The sequence below is a fragment of the Priapulus caudatus genome, unplaced genomic scaffold (genome assembly GCF_000485595.1).
Source record: "Priapulus caudatus unplaced genomic scaffold, Priapulus_caudatus-5.0.1 Scaffold215, whole genome shotgun sequence".
Classification (NCBI taxonomy): domain Eukaryota; kingdom Metazoa; phylum Priapulida; class Priapulimorpha; order Priapulimorphida; family Priapulidae; genus Priapulus; species Priapulus caudatus.
This window is the reverse complement of record NW_014577276.1, coordinates 179,621-202,731: the sequence shown is the minus strand read 5'-3', so window position 1 is coordinate 202,731 and position 23,111 is coordinate 179,621. Positions and strand designations below refer to the sequence as shown.

General features: G+C 41.8%; 2 protein-coding genes across 4 annotated transcripts in view; one reads left to right on the top strand and one right to left on the bottom strand.

Annotated features, from left to right (window-relative positions):
- Positions 1-13,449, top strand: part of LOC106807440 (inosine-uridine preferring nucleoside hydrolase-like) — a 17,012-nt gene extending 3,563 nt beyond the window's left edge. For both annotated transcript variants that reach the window (XM_014809765.1, XM_014809766.1), the window contains exons 2-8: positions 1,918-2,058; positions 3,605-3,819; positions 7,078-7,270; positions 10,492-10,608; positions 11,334-11,470; positions 12,225-12,420; positions 13,049-13,449. In XM_014809765.1, coding sequence (XP_014665251.1) covers positions 1,953-2,058; positions 3,605-3,819; positions 7,078-7,270; positions 10,492-10,608; positions 11,334-11,470; positions 12,225-12,420; positions 13,049-13,212 — 1,128 coding nt within the window. In that variant the 5' untranslated portion in view covers positions 1,918-1,952 and the 3' untranslated portion in view covers positions 13,213-13,449. The remainder of the gene's footprint in view (positions 1-1,917; positions 2,059-3,604; positions 3,820-7,077; positions 7,271-10,491; positions 10,609-11,333; positions 11,471-12,224; positions 12,421-13,048) is intronic.
- A 2,248-nt stretch (positions 13,450-15,697) lies between these two features.
- The window catches only part of LOC106807444 (uridine-cytidine kinase 2-B-like), an 8,754-nt gene continuing 1,340 nt past the window's right edge, over positions 15,698-23,111 (bottom strand). The window contains exons 1-6 of one of the 2 annotated variants that reach the window (XM_014809770.1): positions 22,450-22,473; positions 21,773-21,920; positions 20,366-20,462; positions 19,718-19,869; positions 17,094-17,191; positions 15,698-16,297 (exon numbers count right to left, since the gene is read on the bottom strand). In XM_014809770.1, coding sequence (XP_014665256.1) covers positions 16,124-16,297; positions 17,094-17,191; positions 19,718-19,869; positions 20,366-20,442 — 501 coding nt within the window. In that variant the 5' untranslated portion in view covers positions 20,443-20,462; positions 21,773-21,920; positions 22,450-22,473 and the 3' untranslated portion in view covers positions 15,698-16,123. Of the gene's footprint in view, positions 16,298-17,093; positions 17,192-19,717; positions 19,870-20,365; positions 20,463-21,772; positions 21,921-22,449; positions 22,474-23,111 lie in introns of those variants that run through there. The other variant, XM_014809769.1, reaches the window with a different exon arrangement.

The following is a 23,111-nucleotide window of genomic DNA, read 5'->3' as shown; positions in this document are numbered from 1 at the left end:
GTGTTTTCTGACCATATTATTATGTGATTGAAAATAGGAGATTTGGGGATATTTTTTGGGGACAACCAGAAATTGTTGCGGACAACCCGATTTGATGCCTGGGTTGTCCGCAGGACAACCACATTTTTTTTCTTATTTCGAGCACTGATTATTGTATCCCCCCGGGGGGGGGGCACTCCGATTGTTAAAGGTACTGGGGACGTGCCGCTGGACAGGGTATATTTTCCAAACATCATTATTGGCACAGGGTATATTTTCTGAGCATCATTATTGGCACGGTTATCTAGATACACACCCATCAAGCTGATATTGGACCAATTATCACCAGGCCAATATTGGACCAATATGGGCAGATATTGGTCCAATATTGGCCCAATATTAGCAAAACAATATTGGGCCAATATCAACAGGCCGATATTGGACCAATATCTGCCTATATTGACTGGACAGGACATAACCGAAATGTGCAATATTGCAACAGGGTATACTTTTTAGTGCAGTATATTGGGACAGGGTGTATTTTAGGGCGCAAAGCGGTTTGCGACAGGGTCAGGTTTTCAAGGTCGCAGAGGCACCCCCCTACCTAGTTCCGAGGCATGTGCCCCCCCCTGGGTTGTATCCAGGGCTGTCGCCAAGGATTGACTAATGTTGAACCCCAGTCCACGACAGCGTGAAGCGCCGTAAAAGGGGAAAGCGTGTGAGGGGGTGTCCCCCTCTCCCTGGTGGGGGTCTGCCGGGCCTCCCACGAAAATTTTTGAAATGCTACATGGAAAATGGTGTACGCTGGCGAGATTTAAAATGAAATTTTAACATTTGAAACAGTAAAAAGTACATTGCAACTGTTTAATTTCATAATTAAAAAAAAAAATTCGGAAATGATGTTGAAGCCCGAGCTTCCGGGCCTCTGCCTGACGATGTGCCTGGTATCTACGTGAGGACAGGTGAAGAGTAGCTCTAGCTCTACCGGTGCAGCCCCTTCGTCCCGCTACTTCGTTCTTCACTACTTTACCTGAACCACTTCACTACTTCTACTACTTACCCTTCTACCTTTCTTTTTCTTCTTTATTTTTTTCTTTACTTTGCTACTTGTGCTTGTGTGCCACATGTTACATTTTCGTTGGGTTACATTAATATATCTACACAAGCACAAGTTTTCCCAATGCCTACCTAAAGCTAATTATAAATTAATAATATATGTATCGTTTCCCAATATAAATATAATACAATATTTTAATACACTTCAATTCACTTCACTTTAATACAATTCAAATTAGGCTTATACAGTTCCGGTACGTCTATCGATCAATACATGACTGTTTCGTTGAGCTACTGGTAGGACTAGTAGCTTAGTACTATAGTACTAGTAGTCACAATGTAAATACTTTGCCGGTATATATGATTGGAACAATTTTATCACACTATGTAAATTGTCGATTGATGGACCAGGCTATGAAACTAATGTCAATACACACTACTCTTTTGATGAATGCATGGCTAGCTGCCTATGTTGTTATTCTTACAAGTGCCAACTGTTTGCATGGTGTTTGCAGCTGCTTTGTGGGCAACCTATTGCATGTACAGTAAAAATGCGAAATTGGCTTACACTTACACGGAGTGACTTGCAAAGTATATGAAACCATCCACAAAGTTAATTAATCCCTTTGTAATTGTTTGCTATCGATTATGCGATGTTTGTGTCATCCAAAGGAATTTAGATTTTTCATGCTGGTATTTAGCAGTGTTCCTCGCCAGATATGCATGCAAGTCGAGACAAACTTGATAATGAAATCTCCAACTCGATTACTCAACATGGAAGGTGAAATGAGGAAGGCTTGTTGAACTCAAGTAATCCTATCTCGATTAGTTCATATAGTGTGTGTGTGTGTGTTATGGAGAAGGTATTGTTTTGCATTTCAGTAGAGCAAATCTCCAGCTGATATGTACATGTAGTGATGGTATTCTCCTATGTGGCTAGGACATTTGCAGCTAGCCAATCACGGCAATCTATTGCTGGAAGAAACTGTATCCGCCGTATAAAGAGAACATTCTCAAGAACAGGTAGGTGTTAAATTCCCAAGTATCTAATATATATATACAGGGTTTCTTATACATAAGAGGCACAGTGGCGCACCGCCGTTGTCAAATTTAATATCGCCGTTGTGAAAATGTTCCTGTATTTACTGATAAGTATATCCTGTATCTATACATGTAACTTGTAAGTATATCAATACATCCTGTATTTGAATCCATCATGCGCTTTTTTTCCCAAACTGGCCATTACCCCCTTTGTCTAATGTTCCCTCAGAAGAAACCCTGATATATATAGAAAGAATTTGACTGCTGGGTTTGCTAGTAGAATCGATACATGCCTGGATGTACGAGGCTACAATATCACAGTGAAATTTCAATAGCTAAATTTGGTTGAAGAAGGTTTATGCTCTTTAAATCGTATAATTTCTATGGCATTCTGTACTGTCAGTGTGTTACATGTAACGTATGCCACTGGCAGTGGCCACTGCCAGTGCATGTGGTGGTGGTACTGTGTAGTTTTTGCCTGCGTTAATTAGGTACAGGTGGCAGCTCTCTATTTCAGCCTGTAGGCTTGTGTAGGTAAATGGATGAGTGCTTACCTATTCTGTCTTGTAAATAGTTGTTGCTACTACGTACGATGGGAGCTTCCATCTTTAATCTTAAGACACTTAAACGTATGCACCATCTCGTGGCAACTTTCATAATGACCCCAACAAACATTCTTTTGAGAAGGTTCCTGATACCATCCCTGTGCCTTCCACTGTTTCGGTGTGTATGTGAACACATTTGGTACTAACAGGGTTTACTAGAATCCCACCACTCCACCACAGAGTCACCGCAGTAGACGTTAGATGAGCGCTGTCGCTCCGCGGCACTTGTTTCAAACGTTTTCCGGTGGGTAAAATTGAAAGCTTGGCGTTGGTCTAATTCTGTTTTGGCTTGAAAACTTGTAACCATTAGAGGTGCTGCCCAGGAGGCTGGACTGGTCTGTATTAATTACGCGTATCCTGTAGATAGATAAATAGATAGATAGATAATCTCTTCTAGGGCTAGCTAGGTAAACCTTCTGAGCAGAAGATCATATATGCATGTTTGTTGGTCTTGTATTACGTACACGCGTACAGCAAATAACCAAGCATATAACTAACTACTGCTTGGTTTCATTTTCATTCCAGCCATGTTTGTGTTGTTGTGATTTATCATATATTTCTTTCTCTCACTTCAATCCTTCAATCCAATTCTCTCTCTTTCTATATCTCATGGCAATCCTGCACCTCAGCTTTAACGATAATAATAATAATTTTCGTGTGCCCACTGGGCTACTGGCCTAGTGGGCTAGCGAAGAGATTCACAGTTTTCACTGGCAGGTGCCGCCGCGTGCAAGGCTCTCTTCTAGACACCGTTTCCACACTCTATCTCTTTTTGCTAGAGTACTAAGCAGAGAGTCTTTGGTATGACTCGGCCGGGAGCCCAACCCACGACCTTCCACGTGCGAGGCGAGCACTCTACCAATTGAGCCATCGCAGCGCTGCTTATTATTATTATTGTTTATTATTATTGTTTATTATTGTAGCTTTCACGATGTGCAGTGAGGAAGAGAAGCCGCACGGCCACAAGAGGTTCGTCATCGACGCAGACCCCGGCGTTGACGACACACATGCGATCATGATGGCGTTGGCTCACCCCAACGTTGAAGTTGCCGGTATTACGATTGTCGGAGGCAACTGCGACATCGATCAAATCGTTCTCAATGCCGTCAGAGTGTTGAAAACCTGCAATAGGCTGGACGTAGGTCGTTAATTGTTACAGTGGTATTTTCGTTGCCGTGTTACAGGTCATTACATTGAGAAACGTGATGTGTAATAGGAATGTTCTGTAGCTACATGTGTGTATATATATATCAGGAGTAGTTCAATGGAATTCTGATAATCTACTCCTGATGTGTGGTTGGGGTAACTGGAAAATTAGAGTTATATTGAAATAGGAAAGAGGGGTACATTCTAAGAATGCACTTACAGAATTGCTGGCTACTTTAATTTACACATCATATTCACTTAATAACCACATAAAATAGAATATGGAAATAGTACTACTGTTAATAATTATCAGTAGCATGAAAAATATTGTTATTAGGTTGGTTAGTGATGATGACATTGAACGTACATTAGAGTGTTTAGGGGTTGGCGGTATATGTTAGAGATGTCGTCTCGGGTTCCACGAATATAGCACCTTCAGAGAACTTTATCACAAGTCACCACACCAGTCACACACCAGTTGTGTATATATTTAACCGGGGAGGTTAGACCTTATTGTCTGACCGGCCAGGCTCCCCACGGGGGATGATTACCCAGGCTTGCATCCATACGGGCTGTGAAGAGGGAAACCCTGTTTCAGTCCCAGGGGCAAGTGGCTTCGGCTAGAGGAGTAGCGCCCCCACGCACGTATTTAGCTAAGCATGGAACCGTGAATATAAACATTAGAGATATAGTGGTATATATACTGTGGAGATATTGTATCATTATACATCCACTGTGATATAATGGAGTGGTGATGCAATGAAGTGTGACACACATGAAATGCCAATAATAATAATTATGGTAAATAAATAATTCGCTCTTTCTTAGAAGGCATTAGAAACCTATTTTGAAATTCGGAGTATCCAAGATCGAGCTAGTGAGGCTTTATAGCCATTGGATCATCACTGGATATCAAGCGCACCATTCCTTCTCCAGAGGCCCTTGTTCCCCTTGTCCTCCAGTATATTTGTACATTTTAGCTCATCTGACGTAGTCAGATGCAGCTTGTAGAATCGCATGATTGTCCGTGCGTCCGTGCGTTCGTCCGTCTGTGCGTCAACAGTTGGGCACAAATCTTAACCGCTCGACGTATGGTCACAATATTCGGGACGTGGGGGGTTAATCCGAAAACGAGTTGGGATGTTGAAGCTGGGGGTCAAAGGTCAAAGGTCAAGAGGTGTAAATGAAGGGGGAACATTTCCTCCTTAACTCAAGGTATAGGAAGGAAATGCAGATTTGCGGCACAAATCTAAACGGCTCGACCTAGGCTCGTGATAGTCGGTGTATAGCATCATGGTAGGAAAAGCCATCACTGTGCCAAAATTGGAGGTCACAGGTCAAAGGTCAATGGGGCAGAGGGCAGATTTTAGACATTTTCTGGAGGACATGGTCTGACGGAGCGATTGAAAAACTTTTTTGTTTCAGCGGTGACCTAATTTTACGGCTTTATTGAAAGGACCATGAAATGTACTTTCTGCTGACATGCGACAAGAGTAAGTGTCGGATAACCTTTTGACCTCTCAAGAGGAGGGTTAAACATGGATTTGTTTACTGTTAGAAAGAATTTGGACGGAGCCCGGGTTTGCTAGTAGAATCTATACATGCCTGGATGTATGAGGCTACAATGTCACAGTGAAATTTCAAAAGCTAATTTTGGTTGAAGAAGGTTTATGCTCCTTAAATCGTATAATTTCTATGGCATTCTGTACTGTCAGTGTGTTACATGTAACGTGGTAAATGACCCCAACGAACATTCCTTTGAGAAGGTTCCTGATACCATCCCTGTGCCTTCCACTGTTTCGGCGTGTATGTGAACACATTGGGGATTAACAGGGTTTACTATAATCCCACCACTCCACCACAGAGTCACCGCAGTAAACGTTAGATGAGCGCTGTCGCTCCGCGGCACTTGTTAGCTCATCTGACGTAGTCAGGTGCAGCTTGTAGAATCGCATGATTGTCCGTGCGTCCGGCCATCCGTGCGTCCGTCAACAGTTGGGCACAAATCTTAACCGCTTGACGTACGGTCTTGATATTTGGGACGTCGGGGGGATCGTGAAAGGACTCGGGATGTCGAATTTGGGGGTCAAGGGTCAAAGGTCAAGATGTGTCAATGGAGGGGGAATATTTCTCCCTTAACTTAAGGTATAGGAGGAAATACGGAATTGCAGCACAAATCTCAACGGCTCGACCTACGCTCTTAATATTCGATGGTGAATCGCATGATTGCCCGTCCGTGCGTCCGTCCGTGCGTCAGTCCGTCAACAGTTGGGCACAAATCTTAACCGCTTCACGTACGGTCTTGATATTCGGGACGTCGGGGGGGATCGTGAAAAGGACTCGGGATGTCGAATTTAGGGGTTAAGGGTCAAAGGTCAAGATGTGTCAATGGAGGAGGAATATTTCTCCCTTAACTTAAGGTATAGGAGGAAATACGGAATTGCGGCACAAATATCAACGTCTTGACCTACGCTCTTAATATTTGATGTATAGTGTGATGGGGAGGAAACCCATCACCAGTGCAAAATTGGAGGTCATAGGTCACAGGTCAAAGGGCAGTGGGGGAAAGGTCAGATATCAGACATTTTCTGAGGACAAGGTCTAACGGAACGAGTGCAAAACTGTTTTGTTTCAGCGCTGACCTACCGTTTTTATCACTTTATTTGAAAGGACCATGAAATCTACTTTCCGCTGACATGCGAAGAGTAAGTGTCTTATAACCTTTTGATCCTCAAGAGGAGGGTTAAACATGGATTTGTTGACCGTTAACAAAGGACTGAACTGCTTTTGCTATTAGAGCCGCCTCCACCCGCCCCTCCCCCTCCCCCTACACCCTCCCCCACCACCACCACTACGCTCGCGCTCTACTCATATCCATGATAACATGTTAATATAGCGAAGTCATTAAAGTTACACAGCTGTATTCTTTTGTACTTGTACTTCCAGTAGAGTATAGCAAAGCCTATCATAGATTTAGATCTTTATTAGTAGTATCCTAGATATATGCTCTGCAAGCGCGAACGCATGGCAGGGCGACTTATTCGGTTGCCAGTAAGCTTATGCAGAGAATACCTGGCTACAGTACACGTCAGTTGAGCGCTGTCGCTCTGCGGCACGTGTTTATATATTTTTTATTATATATATTTTATATATTTTTAACAAGATCTAGCATACGTAACTTCTGAAAACATCAATACGCGATGACGTTTGCACGTCGGTGTTTAATTGCCTTGGTGTTGTCGATGTCTAGATTCCGGTGTACCGTGGCTCGGCCGTCTCGCTCTTGGGCGAGATTCCTCAAAAGTCTGAATACCACATGCTCGACGGGCTAGGCGACGTGCCCCTCTTCAGGCGGAGAGCGATGAGGATCCGCCGGATGTTGGTGTGGTGCAATCAGAGCATGCCGTGCAAGCCCTTGCTGCGACTCTCGCAGTGGTATCGAGGTAACGTGGCAAGCCTTACTGCGACTCTCGCTAGGAGTAATCGAGTACGTGCAACCCTTTACTGCGACTCTCGCAGTGGTATCGAGGTACGTGCAAGCCTTACTGCGACTCTCGCAGTGGTATCGAGGTACGTGCAAGCCTTACTGCGACTCTCGCAGTGGTATCGAGGTACGTGCAAGCCTTACTGCGACTCTCACAGTGGATCCGGTAGTGCAAGCTTATGTGCGACTATCATCAGTTGGTAATCAGAGGTACGTGCAAGCCTTTAACTCGCGACTCTCACAGTGTCATCGAGGCACGTGTTGAGTATTACTGCGGATGGCTACGCAGTTTGGTATCCGAGTACGTGTGAGTATACTGCGATGGTAGCAGCAGTTATCGAGAGGTACGTGTGAGTAATACTGCGATGGTATGGTGCAGTGGTATCCGAGCGTACGTGTGAGTATGACTGCGATGGTAGCACTTATGGTATCGAGGACGTGTGAGTATTACTCGCGATGGTAGCAAGTGGTATCGAGGTACGTGTTGAGTTTACTAGCGATGGTAGCAGTGGTATCGAGGTACGTGTGAGTATTACTGCGATGGTAGCAGTGGTATCGAGGTACGTGTGAGTATTACTGCGATGGTAGCAGTGGTATCGAGGTACGTGTGAGTATTACTGCGATGGAGCCAGTGGTTTATCGAGGTACGTGCTGGAGTAATTACTGCCAACGCCGTTAGCAGTGGTATCGAGAGGTACGTGTGAGTATTACTGCGATGGTAGCAGTGGTTATCGAGGTTACGTGTTGAGTATTCTGCGATGGTAGCAGTGGCTCATCGAGGTACTGTGTGAGTATTTACTGCGATGGTATGCAGTGGTATCGAGCGACGTGTGAGTATGTACTGCGATTGCGTCTGGTATCGAGGTACGTGTGAGTATTTACTGCCATGGTAGCAGTCGTATCGAGGTACGTTCGTGAGTTATTACTGCGAGGGGTAGCAGTGGTATCGAGGTACGTGTGAGTATTCTGCGATGGTAGCAGTGGTATCGAGTACGTGTGAGTATTACTGCGATGGTAGCAGTGGTATCGAGGTACGTGTGAGTATATACCTGCGATGGTAGCAGTGTATCGCAGGTACGTGTGAGTATACTGCCGATCGTAACAGTGGTATCCGAGGTAGTGTTGAGTATTATTACTGCGCATAGGTAGCAGTGGTATCTAGGTATGTGTGAGTATTACTTGCGATCGTAATCAGTTTAATAAAAAGGTATCGAGGTTTACGTGTGAGTATTACTGCGGATGGTGAGCAGTGGTATCGAGGCACGTGGTGAGTAATTAACTGCTATGTAGCAGTTTTGGTATCGAGGTACTGTGTGAGTTATAAACATTGGCGAGGCGTAGCAGTGGTATTGAGCAGTATGTGTGGAGATTACTGCCGATGGTATGTCAGTGCGTATCAGAGGTGCTACGTGTGAGTATGACTGCCTGATGGTAGCAGTGGATATCGAGGTACGCTGTGAGTATTACTGCGATTGTAGCATGTTGGTATCGAGTACGGGTGAGTATTTTACTGCGATGGCTAGCCCAGTCGGTATTGAGTTACGTGTGGCAGTATTACTGCGATTGTGTAGCAGTGTGTATCGAGCGTACGTGTGAGTATTACTGCGCATGGGTAGCAGTGTATCGATGGTTACGTGTGAGTATTACTTGCGACTGGTAGCCAGTGGTATCGAGGTACGTGTGAGTATTCTGCCGATGGCTAGCAGTGGTATCGAGGTACGTGTGAGTATTACTGCGATGGTGCAGTGGTATCCGAGGTATTGCTGCGTGTGAGTTTACTTGCGTGGTAACAGGTGGTATCGAGGTACGTGTGAGATATACATAGACAGGCATGGTAGCAGTGCGTATCGAGGTACGTGTGAGTATTTTACTCGATGGTAGCAGTGGTATCGCATGTACGTGTTGAGTATTGTGGACTGTCGATGCTAGCAGTGGTATCGAGGTACGTGTGAGTTTTACTTGTTGGTAACAGTGGTATCGGGGGGGGCGTGGTATGCTGCAGGCCCATTATCAAGGGACTGTACATTGCTCACATTACTATTTGTCGGGTATGTGCCCGTATTTACTGTGGCTGTTCGCAGTGGCCTGTGTATCGAGGTATGTTGCACAAGCTGTTACTGCAATAAAATAATAAGAACACAAAGGTGTCTTATTGTGGGCTGTAGCCTAATCAGTCCAGTTAGAGATTCATGCATTGCACACTGTTTTACTATATAATTCAAGTGCCGTGTTAAAGCGCAATCATTGCCGAGTTTTTTCAGCGTTTTTCAGTGTTTATTCTCACTCTGCATGATGCCTACCGTTGTTTTGCTTGAGTAACACGTCAATTTGTTGAAATAACAATATTAAATGTCTTAGAATCCGCCCATGCCAAAGTCAAAATTCATGCTACGGATTGCAATTTGCTTCTCTGGTCGATTTTCGCTGTCATGTCTCGCGGTACCGCGACACACACCGGACGTCAACAAGGGTGCAGTAATGCCACGGAGATAATTTTGCATCAGATGTAAACACAGACGCCGTCCATAGTATTAGCTAGCGTACACAAAACAGGAGTGTTAGCGGTTAAGTTGTAACCTCATAACATATTATCTTCAAAAGTTCCTTAGCGGACTATTAAACGAAGGACGGAGCAGAGAAGTGCGATCAAACTCGATTGTATCAAAACTGCCGGATTATCAACCACACAAATTAGATGCCCCTTTGTTTTAATTTATGTTCGCTTGTTGTAAAGACGCCATTTGTGATTTTTGAAAGTCCTGACTCGAAAAAATTTATTGCTGGTATGTGGTCAAATCAATTTTTCTATGCTATAACTGCATAAAATATTGGTGTTTTGAATGTTGGTGTAATCAGTGATATTTTTGCTGTCAGGTGAGACTATATTCAGCTATATTTAGTTTTTCTGAGCAAAATTATCGCAATAATCGTTTTAACCATGTGCATGTATTACGCGTTACACAGCACCATAACTAATGTGCAGATATGTACATGGCTCGTCTTTATATATGCGGTTCTAACGTTCCTAAAAATCTAATGTTATTATTGATGTATTTAGTATAGTCTAAATTATAGTATTTTTCTCAACTTTATTATCACTAATAAAAGTCTGATTCTCAGACTATACGGCGCACCAGTCACATGTCTCGCATGGATGTTGTTCATGTCGTTATGTTCCAGGAGACTTGACTCTCATTGCACTGGGACCGCTCACCAATATTGCAATGGCAATAAGATTGGATGCAGAATTTGGAAAGCGTCTGAAGCACTGCTACATCATGGGGGGAAATACAGAAGGTATAGCTAATGTATATTTTGCTATTTCTTGGTTTTGAGCAGTGGCGTTTGTAAGTGTCAAACAGTAAAACTACATTAATAGTTGTGCGTTTCAAACTATATCGAGTACAAAGTGAGTTAAAGCTCTTGAGAAATAAGACTATAGCTCTTAATAATAGTCAGATTGATCTGACATTTCCACATTCTATTAAAGAAACACTACACAAGTGGTCAGGTTACTCTGAAAAGGTGCATATATACAGTCGTTGTGCAGCGTTAAAGGTGCGACTACTCGTAGTAAGCCTGCTGGCTAGTGCTGCCACCATTTATAACCTCACTTAAAGCGGGCAGCACACTTCACCATTTTCGTTGCTCGTACAGGCAATTTTCGTGGTCGCCAAAAAAATGGCCAAGTGTGCGGGGGCCGGCAACGACCACTCACCGCGGAAATTTAGTGGTGACCACGAGTTGCCGAGAATCAAACCGGTTTGATTTCTCACCACGAAAATTGCTCGTGGTGGCAACTTGTGGTGAAGTGTGCTGTGACGCGGGGGCAACGCCACAAAAATTGCCGACCACGAAAATTGCCTGTACGAGCAACGAAAATGGTGAAGTGTGCTGCTAGCTTAGGGAGGATGTGAACCTGTGCCTGCTTAGCAGCCATACTGTTGTGAACACTCGGTGTGTGTGTGTGCGTGCGTGCGTGCGTGCGTGCGTTTAATGTCTGACTTATACTCCCAATGCAGGCCAAGGAAACATCACAACATCAGCTGAATTCAACTTCCACCATGATCCCGAGGCGGCAAGCATCGTTCTTAACGAGTTGCAATGCCCAATCACGCAGGTCGGCTGGGAAGTGACACTGCGAAACATGATATCCTGGGTGAGTGTCAGACTGTCCGTTATATTTCTGCGAGACATACAATCAAACCTAAAATAATGGACATCCCTATAAAACAGACACCCATCTCTAATAGTCTCTATATAGTTACCTCTGAGTGGAATATATATATATGTATATATATATATATATAATATATAAGAGAGAGAGAGAGAGAGAGAGAATAGACAGAGAGAGAGAGAAAGAGTGTGTGAGAGAGAGAGAGAGAGAGAGAGAGGAGAGAGAGAGAGGGAGGAGGGGAGGGAGGAGAGAGAGGGAGAGAGGGGAGGGGGGAGGGAGGGAGGAGAGAGGAGAGAGGGAGAGAGGGGAGGGAGGGGAGGAGGGAAAGAGAGAGAGAGAGAGAGTGAGAGGGGGGGAAGAAAGAAGAGAGGAGAGAGAGAGAGAGAAGAGAGAGAGAGAGAGAGAGAGAAGAGAGAGAGAGAGGAGAGAGGAGAAGAGAGAGAGAGAGAGAGAGAGAGAGACAACGTAAATAGATTATAGACACTTGTCCATAAGGGAAACTTTGGAGTTTTCTGTTGAGTGACCCTTATGCACAAGTTTGGCTGTAGTATTTCACATTCTACCACACGTAATGTGTGCTGTGTGCTTGCATGCATGCATGGGTGTGTACCACCTCTGCACTGTCTACATGTGCATGTGCTGTCTATACATGTACTACACTGGTCACACGTTGCGTCCATGCTTTATACGCGTGTGCTGCATTCGTAACGCGCGGTGATGTTCTTTTGCCGAGCAGGACTGGTTTGACGAGGCATGCAAGGCGGACACTCGCGAGGCGCGATTCCTGCGACTCATCCACGACAAGCCCGAAGCGTTTTGCAAGAAGCAGGAGTGGGGCTTCATTCCGTGCGACCAGACGGCGATGGCGGTCGCTCTGGACGACGGTGTTGCCACCGGCTGGCACAGCGAATACGCCACGGTCGAGCTAAACGGTACGGCTGAGGTTCGGTTTCCATGGTTACGGTAATGTAGTAACAGGGAGCATCGAAAAATATCACATTTATACTGTTCTGAGGACGAAAATGATCTTCTGTATGAAAAGCAAAAATAATTGTGCACTTTCGGGTGAGAAAGTCGGAAAGGAAAACGTTCTTTTATTTCCCTTATTCACTAAGTATTTTGCTGTTACACTGACTAACCTTGCCCAGAGGCACTTCTGGTGTGAGTAAGCATGTAAACTTGTGACTATAAATAACAGTTATGCACCTTGCTAGTATTTTACGCGGAAACCTAAAGCTTTTACAGGAGAGTAGATTTTGGTTGTCAACTTTCCAGATGAAAAATTAGAAGTGCTTTTTTGTTAATTTTCGATACCTATCAGAAAGATATGCCATCGTGCTGCACAAATTAGGGCGTGATCAGCTGGTTGTACACTGAACCTTGGGTAACATGATCAGCTAACATTCCGAAAGCGGCCATTTATGAAGGGAGCAGCTAGGGAAAGGTGCAAGGAGTCTGGGATACTCAGAGCGATATCTCAACTATAACTATAACTATAACCAACTGTATATGTTAAAACTGCGTATGTAACCACAACCCTCGTTCCACACACACCCCCAGGTAAATACACTAGAGGGCAGATGGTGATCGACTTCCGGAAAGTGTTGAAGCGGGAACACAACTGCAGAATGGTGACAAAGATTGACCTCGACCGCCTCCGCAGTTGCATGGGGATGGCCATGAACCCAGGATCCAACAAAAGTGGGAAAAGGAAGGCAATGTAGTGCAATCTGTGAATTTCATCATGACCTCAACTGCCATTTTGCTCATGTATATTTTGTATTTCACCTACACTATACAAGTTTGTATACTAAACTAACCTTAACCAAATTGATTTGATAATACAATACATCAGACTAGTCTTCCAGTCGGCATCGAAAGCGGGTTGTTTGGCATATAATTAATAATGATGTAAATTAATGTGGATAAATAAAAAATTATGTGAATTCATTTCAATTGCATCAAAGGTACAAAGAGAGTCATATATACTGTTGTTACTCCTGTCCACAAAAATATGTAGTTTTAATATGGAACCCACAGTGAATATATAGATATATATGCATACCTTTCATACAAAAGCACTGTTGACAGTCTTATCATTATATTTACTACAAAACTTTTGAGAAATATTTTAACTGTGTCTAAACCAGGATGCAGGTAATGACGTTTCCAATGCATGCATCTGCATTTCATCATTTTATTGTTCAATACTTTACTTACAATTGTGACGAGCAAGGTTTTTTATCACGTGGTATTAGTATTTAGAAGTTTGATTAAATTAATTGGCATTCCCTCTTAATTATAAAATGCCTATCATCTGGTTTCAAGTCCTGAGATACAACTGCACTCGTAAAGATGCAAAATGATACAAATACAAATATGAACCCCCCATAAATTGATTCGCTTCAAAACCCCTCCATCTAAATATGCGTAACTGTAAAAACTAGTTATCGACACAGTAACACCAGGAGTATCGATTCCAGATATCTATATTATACACTATACTCAGTAACACTATACTGAGCCATCATGTTTTTGATGGAAAAACGTGACACACTCATAGATTTGGCTCCTATCCGAGAAGGATGGTTATCCCAATCTTGTTATTCCATTACACTATAGGTATACGGTAACACTTATAGTATCAAGAGTACATATAGAGTCTCTATTATGTACTCATGATAGTATATATAGTTTTGGTTATACTACTTATAGATGGTATAAATGGTATATGCTTATAGTACATGTGTTGAATGATATGCTATCATAGCACCAGGAGTAACATCATAGACAAAAAACCTGTATTTCTCTATCATGTTACTCCTGATAGCACTAACATACATACAACGATCCAGGCAATAGTCTACCACATTTTGTACACAAACCAATTCGTACAAATTCAGACCTTGCGTCATTGGTAGTTCAAACAGGTTGAATTATAAAATAAAATAAACGTGCAAACATGGGAAGACATAGGCCCTTGTAAGTTGCAAGACTCCACTAACAAAGCTTTCCTTTTTGACTATTGGGCTGACTAGCAGCAAGAGTCCATAATAGAGACTAGCAGTTATAAGTTGAAAAACCTCACCCTTCCAACAAAGAGTGCAAATACAATTGGAAAGCCAAATTAACAACAAGCGTTTTAAATAGTAGCTCAACTGCACATGGTCCTTTTAAACTATTTGCAAATTCATTGGGATGTATGTAACACTACACGTGATTATATTTATAGAATGCCTTCATCAATATAGCTTTGCGAGTTAAAAACTCCAAAAATTATCAGTAAATTGACAGTTCTAAAACATGCTATTTCTTTACTCTGTACAATTGGGCAGAATGTTGAAAGTGAGCCATTATAGTAATGAATTTGAGCTCATGTCAGTTTTCACGTCCTTATGCTTGCACACAGTAAAACATAAAACAAAGCATTTTTCCACTATCTTTGATGACAAATAAATTCAAATCACCTACAGCAAGCCCTACCACATTTCGTGAAAAGCATGACTGAAACTCAGTTTCGGGAGAAAGGTGTATTTCCTAGCGATGCAAGTTGGTTGGAAACTCATAATTAAGCATCGCTGCAATAAACCGGCCTAGGGTCATCGACGAGATTTTCCAATCGCTATCCAAATGAATGAAATCGGCCGGGCATGCTAGCCTTGATATCGCCGACTCCCACCACACTGATAAACGACACCACTGACACACTGACCAGCCTGCACAGAATACGCACACCGCTGATGACACACGGGAGCCGAATTTCCTATAGATATATGTACAGCAAAACGTAGAAACGTTGTGCATTGTTGAATGTACCTAGCAATGCCAAGCTGAGAGAAAATAGCAAGTGCACTTGGCAATTATTTACGCCCGTAGGGTCTATGTCTCCCTGACCTCTGTTTGACCTGGCTCGTTTAGCTATTTCTGACTAACCCTAACCATATCGGATAGTTACCAGGGTACGTTCCGGTCAGAAATAGCTAAACGAACCAGGTTAAACAGAGGTCAGGGAGACATAGACCTTATCTGCATTATTTACGAGTAGTATCCTGAGATGGATAAACGGCTATACCGAGGACTCTCTCATAAATGCAATCAAAATGAAATATTCTCACATGTGAAGATTCCTATTCCTCCAAACCCATGTGAGCAGTAAGCAGAGCATACTGCTCAGAGTCAATCACTTGATGATGGCTAGAACTACTATTATCTTTATTATATTCTTTTTTATCTTTTTTTTTTTTTAACTGCGAGCATAAATGGCACGTAATGTAGCCAAACTCCAAGTTGTTTGAATTCCCCCATGTACACATGTATTCTACATATAACATGAATGTACGTATATATTCATGGCACCATACATTTGTAAGTTTTTCTAGCAGTTCGTGAACAAACGAGTCTCAGGCATTGCGTCATGACGCAATGGCCAGCACTTAGCATGTAAAAATACTTGTTACAACTTTCGATCTTTTTGCGTTACCATGAAAGCACATTTACTACACACGAGATCTCACGAGGCGTTAAAAGCACTACAGGTAGCAACAACCCCAGTCCCACACCTTCCCCGTGCATTTTACAACCAGCCACGAGAATACAGCTTTCACAGTCTGACAACAGAGACGCACACCACCACTGCTAGTGCGGCCTGCTAACCATGGAATCGGAATGGTGCCGTGCTCTGTTCCTCAGTCTGTTTTTGTCTGCTGGCTGGGGTCCTCTTATGAGATCCTGTATGTGCTGCACTATAAGGTCTATAGCCACAGTGTTCTCTGCCCCTCGAGGAATGATCACGTCAGCATACTTTTTTGTCTGATATCAAAAAGGAGTGCTGTCAATATCAACTAGGCATCAGGTTCAATGTCTGTATTAACCTACATATATATATATATGCACACATATATATATATGTGTGTGTGTATATATTATAGGGCATGCACATATCTATACCTATATAGGTTATTATATACCAGAGTTGCCCTGCCCATAAACGGAAAAAGATACGGTTATCTAGATACATGACCTTGTGATGTATACAATGTCTTACAATTCTGCTCTAAATAGCTGAACTCTCCCAACTCACTGTAGGTCAAACCGAAAACATGCCAGTAACATACATTGGCAAGCCATGTGTCTCATGACCAGTTTTGTACACTAAATGCACGTAAGGGGCGTCGTTGGCAGATATTATGGTTACCAGGAAATGTTTGACTGGCAGAAAGGGGTTGAATTTTTATTTTTTTTAGGACGAGAGGAGTATTGCCTTTGGGCTTGCACAATTTTAGAGCACCATGCTAAGCTGAAGGGGCAACCAAGGCAAACATTTCTTTCAAAGAAGAGTCATAAACGTCACTTACTTTTTAATAATACTTTGCATACATGTGGGATAGTTAGGAATACACGTGCTATACGGGACTTGGAAGGGACACGAGACAAACCAGGAATGGTTTTAAGGGGCACATGGAAAGCATGGAGGGAAACCACAACACTTTCTGTTGGTGTCGTGGTGGAATTTGTTTCCTGTTGTGAGTACAGCAATCGAGCACCACAGCACAGGTTATAAAACTCTTGCTAAACATATATTCCTCGATAAACCATGCACACTTACTGGCAAGCAGAAATCCTCAAATGAAGGTTTCACAAATGTGATGTATTGGTTTAAGACTAGCTCCAGGTCTCTGTTCATCTCTAGCGTGTCTTTTCTTACTGTAAGTGAAAATGTTCTAAAATACTGACTACGACAGATATACATGATTAACACATGTTCCCAGAACTTTGATAATATTCTACATATGGCATGATTGTGTGACATTACTTATCTATATTAAAGCCAATGTTTGTAGCTTGTAGAATACATTTTGAAACAGTAAATAAATATATACTCACACTCTAGATCAGACACACTTGGAACAACAAGATATTTCTTTATGTATCTATACTGTAAGTAATTTGCTCATAAGGTCTATGTCCCCCCAGGGTACTGCCGGAACGTAACCTGGGTACGGTCCGGTATACCGGAACATACCCTGGTCACTATTTGATATGGTTAGGGTTAGGATTAGGGTTTGGGTTAGAGTTAGGGTTAGAGAGTAGGCGTAGGCGACTCCCTAGACTCGTTAGTGGAGCAGGCGAGGTACGGTACGGCATATTAGATACTACCAGGTAGGACTGTCATTGATGCCCACCTCATCGATAAATCGCGATGGATTTGCGTCCGACATCGATATCGAAATAAATCGAGAAATAGCGATCCAATTTCTTTTTTTTCTTTTCTAAAATGTAGCCAGCGAAGCATCGGTAGGATTTTTGACTAAGCGCCGCCATTATCGGAAGTAGTGCAGGACGCATGAATACAGAGACAATCAATAACTGGTGTTCTATTCAGGGATGAGATTGGATAATTTAATTTTCAGCTGAAATTTTAATTAGCAAACAGAAGAGCGAGCAATGCGAGGACCGTAGGTCAATTTTTTTTAAAGAATGGTGCAATTTGGTGCATTCTAAGCTATTCTGAACACATTATAGGAGACTCTTGAATCACCTTTTCAAGTTGTCAAAAGGAACAAACGAACTATGAATAGGAAATCACGGGGCTGAAAATAGGGCAAGTTTTTTTATTAAATGTCTAGACATAATGATCTTTTTCTTCTTCCCGTGGCTTGCATTGTTTTACTCAGACATAAGCTGCCTTGCTGCGACCAGATTTGAATGAAAAAAACACAATGCGAATGGAACAATCAGTGCATAGTCATGCACACAACATGCACGCAGCAACATGTAAACCTGGGGCCCGTTGCCAGAAAAAAATTAGTCTTAACATTAACCTTAAACTTAAGTTTTTCTCTTAAAGCGTTGCCAGAAACTTCGTAAAGTTAAGAGAATTAAAAATTCTCGTAACTTTTCTCTTAACTTAAGAGATCATAGACCCTCCCTTAACTTTAATATTAAGTTGAAAATAACACATTTACACCACGAATTACAATTATAGTGATATTATATTTTATAATAATGAATAAAATGTGTTTTTCTTGAAAAACACGTCAAAATCATTAATTATCTACCGCTAATAAAACAATACATTTATAAATGACGTATGGCATTTGTTCTCTTGTTTCAAAAAGTTTGCAACGATTGCCACGATTCTCGCGTCTCTTGTTACAGTGTGAGAATTTGTCTTGTTGTGCAGAATTAATTCATGACACGTAATATTTCACAAATATTATTTATATGTGTTTAGCCATCATAATATGCATAAATTACTGTGATGTACAATAAATGTGTATGAATTTGAATTTTGTGATCGATTCCATCCAATCAGCAGCCTTGTGATGAAGTTCCTGTTATCGTAAGTTTCACTTAAGTAAGTTTAGTTTAAGTGGTTTCTGGCAACGCTATTAAAATTAACCTTAACATTAACATTAGACTTAAAATTAATCGTAACTTGGTTGTGTGTGTGTGTGTGTGTGTGTTACGAAGTTTCTGGCAACGGGCCCCTGGTCCCCAGGCCAGGCATGGTCGTTACGTGATCAGCTACCTCAAATGTTTGCCCCTCTACTGCAGCCTGTGAACGAGGATTTTCTTTTCTGGTACGCAAAAACAGATACACTGTATACTTCGCTGTCAGCCTACTGTCTACACTCTACAGTCTACAGTCAGGTGCTGTTGAGGGTATATAATTTAAATTGTTTAAATTGTTACATTGTTACCCCCCTCCCAATTTTCTCGACGAATTTAGACGTTTCACAAAATCGACCCCTGGGACTGTCAAATCCGCGGATTTCCGCGGATCCGCGGAAGAATCTCATCCCTGTCTATTGTCTCTGGTGCGTATCCTGTCTCACTGATCTGTATAATAAAATCTGTCTACCATAAAAGCATGTCTGCTGCTTCGCCATCGCCGCGACGCCAGGTCAATCTGGTTGAATTCCGGTAAATATACTTCGCCATGTTGCATTTAAGCACAGCGATGTATAAAATACATAGTTATCATAAGTAGAACACAATACATTAGTTTACTGTACTTTCACGGCTCATGTTTAATTACATAATTATTAAATCGAATCGGATCGAATCGGATCTGAATATCGAAAAAAAAAATATCAATAATCGAATCGAAATAATTTGATACCAATGACAGCCCTAATACCAGGGTATGTTCCGGTATACCGGACCGTACCCAGGGTACGTTCCGGCAGTACCCCGGAGACCCTCTCAGCGTAAGTAATATCTTACCCCTTCTCTCTAGTCTGGTGTCAGGATCTGTATCTACAAAGCACTTCATGTTGAACAGATCTCTGATTCTCTTGTCGTAGAAAGCAAGAATTCCCTCGAATAAGACTACATGTACATCGGATGCATGGACAATTGCATACTTGTCTTTTAACCTGTACAAGTGCAAAAGATAAGGCCACGACAGACAGCTCAGTAGATTAACTCATTCTGAATAAGAAACTGTCCAAAACCATTCAAATAGACGCATTTCAATAGAACATATTGTAAATACAACGTCATGCTACAGCTGAGTAATCATCATAAAAGCGCAAGGGGATATCGGTTTGCCAAAAAGATTAAAGCACTTATCACGACGTTCTGTTAAACGCAGATAAACGTGCTGTTATGAGAAGTCCAAGGTTTAAATATATATAGATGCAAAAAATGTTGATTTCAAATTCAAGTTCAAGTATATAGAAACTTTTGAAAGCGTTACACGAATGTGATGGCGTTGACAACGATGGACGTAGCACTTATGCGTCGCTCAAAACATACAGATTCCGTGTAACGATCACCAACCTGAGATTCTGAAAAAGAAGCAGTAAAATAAGATAAATGACTTCAAGTTTTGCAATTCACTGAGCCCAAGAATGGGTAACACGTACGTACCTAGCATTACTCTTAAAATCATACAGTGGCATTTTGACAATCTTCCTGGCTATGATGTCTGTCAGCGTCTTATGCATTTGATGAATGTCCAAGGCACCTGCAATGACACAAACATTACGATGTATTTATTACAGTTAGAATTTTTAATATGACAATGTACTTTTAATTATAACAGTATGCGAAATGCATTATAAACAAATTTATCCTACTCATTATACATAATGAAAGTGTCAATGACACTGCAGCTCACCACAAAAAAAAGACACAAATGAGTGAGTAAGAAGAAGTTAGTTTTAATTGAGCCAACCATCGACGTACATTATGGAAACGATTGCCATCTGTATATCGCAATAATAATTTATAAACCAAAATAAATCACAATTTGTGACCGTAGATGGCGCTATAATACCCGCTTTGTAGCGATGGCGTTTGAAATAAATAGGTTATGCTGCGTTCCGACATGTTTTGTAAAACTTTACTCTAATATAGACGTTTTATCGGCAGGGTGGAGAGGAAATACCAATTTTGCATTAAAGATATTGTCAATGAAATCTTGTAAAACGAACCAGACGAGTGTGACACCACAGACTGTTTGTGTCTATATAATATGCTATGTAATTGCCAAACCCTACCTAATTTGCATAATTCTTTTTTTAAATATCAAAACCCCTAGCCCTTATTCATAATTTCATTCACATACCAAAAATGAGCAAAACCCGTTGAACCTGAACTGACTAATGGCAATTCCCATTTTTGCCAAAAAATTGCCGTGGCTCGAAAGTACGTCGACTGGCGTGCTTCAAAATAGGACGTTTAATATGGGAGCATAGCAGTAACAACTATACCCAATTTCAAACATGTGGGTCAAACGGTTCCTGAGTTATCGTTGACTGTAGCGAAATGTTGACGGACGGACGGACGACGACCCATGGCAATAGCTCAGCTTGACGATGTCAAGGTGAGCTAATAAATATATTAAGGTTTCTTATACATAAGAGGCACAGTGGCGCACCACCGTCGTCAAATTTAACATCGCCGTTGTGAAAATGTTCCTGTATTTACTGATACGTAAATCCTGTATCTATGTACCTATAAGTATATCAATACACCCTGTATTTCAATCCACCATGCATGTTTTTCCCAAAACTGGGCATTACCGCCTTTGTCTAATTTTCCCTCAGAAGAAACCCTGTTACTAATAATTAAGTAGTAAGAGTACTAGAGTACTAGAAGTAAGTAACTATCCTCTAATAAGTTCCTCTTCACACAGCATTCTGACAGCCATTACGTATCAAATGAAAGACGTGTCATGACGTTTTAATGATCATGTAATTTCTAAAGCACGTAAAAGCATTGTAATGAAAATTACGCTATTAATGAACAAGGAATCGAAAAGAAACATTTTACCTGGGTGATCAAAGTTGTACTGGCCAAGATCAGCTTTCTCTCTGTCTTCAGGCGTCAAATCCTTGTAAAAAGACTCCTGGCCAATGATAACTACTCGCGCTTCATGCTCTTCTCCCAACTTCTCCTTGATTCTCTTGCACACGGTTGACTGAAATAGGTGATGTCGATTTATATAAATAGTTACCAAGTTCGTAGTTGATGTTTACGTAGTCACGAATTTCGGAATTATATGATTACCAACAACACTGCTGAAGAACTATGCAGAGATCATAGTGTAGTGGCCATAGGGGTAGCCGCTATATGAATTATGTGCGTGTGAATGCACTATTGTTTTTTGCAGGATAATTTCTTGCTCCCGGTGGCAAAGCGGGACTGTGTTGCATGGCAGCAGGTGGCAAAACAATGAGACAAATAAACACAACGCAAGGTACTTAAGTATACGGAACCGGTAGCTTTATTGCTCATACACACACTACAGTTATGCAGTATCGTACCTGAGGGTTATCCGAGACGTTATGAGTGCTCTGACTGTGTGACGTACTATTTGTCGTAACTATAATATTTAATGACAGAAGGCCAGTGAACGGTTACGTGCGAAAATATAGGTGCTTCGGCGTGAACGCGAACCCGACGTATCTATTGAGATTGTCGGGAGTGAGAATAAGACGTAACGGCACCTGCTGTCGGCGTTCTCCTCCCTCCTCTCTTCGTCGCGCCGTTTCTCGTTCCTTCTTCTTTCTTCTATCTTCTGCCTTCTCTCTTCCTTCTTCTGTCTTCTCTCTTCTTTCTTCTCTCTTCCTTCTTCTTTCTTCTTTCTTCCTTCTTCTTTCTTCCCTCTTCTATCTTCCTTCTTCTTTCTTCTGTCTTCTCTCTTTCTTCTTCTATCTTCTCTCTTCTATCTTCTTTCTTCTGTCTTCTCTCTTCATTCTTCTCTCTTCTCTCTTCTATCTTCTTTCTTCTGTCTTCTCTCTTCATTCTTCTCTCTTCTTTCTTCTATCTTCTTTCTTCTGTCTTCTCTCTTCCTTCTTCTCTCTTCTCTCTTCTATCTTCTTTCTTCTGTCTTCTCTCTTCCTTCTTCTTTCTTTTGTCTTCTCTCTTCCTTCTTCTTTCTTCTTTTTTCTGTCTTCTCTCTTCCTTCTTCTTTCTTCTGTCTTCTCTCTTCCTTCTTCTTTCTTCTGTCTTCTCTCTTCCTTCTTCTATCTTCTCTCTTCAATCTTCTTCCTTCTATCTTCTTCCTTCTATCTTCTTCCTTCTATCTTCTTCCTTCTATCTTCTTCCTGCTATCTTCTTCCTTCTCTCTTCTATCTTCTTTCTTCTGTCTTCCATCTTCTATCTTCTT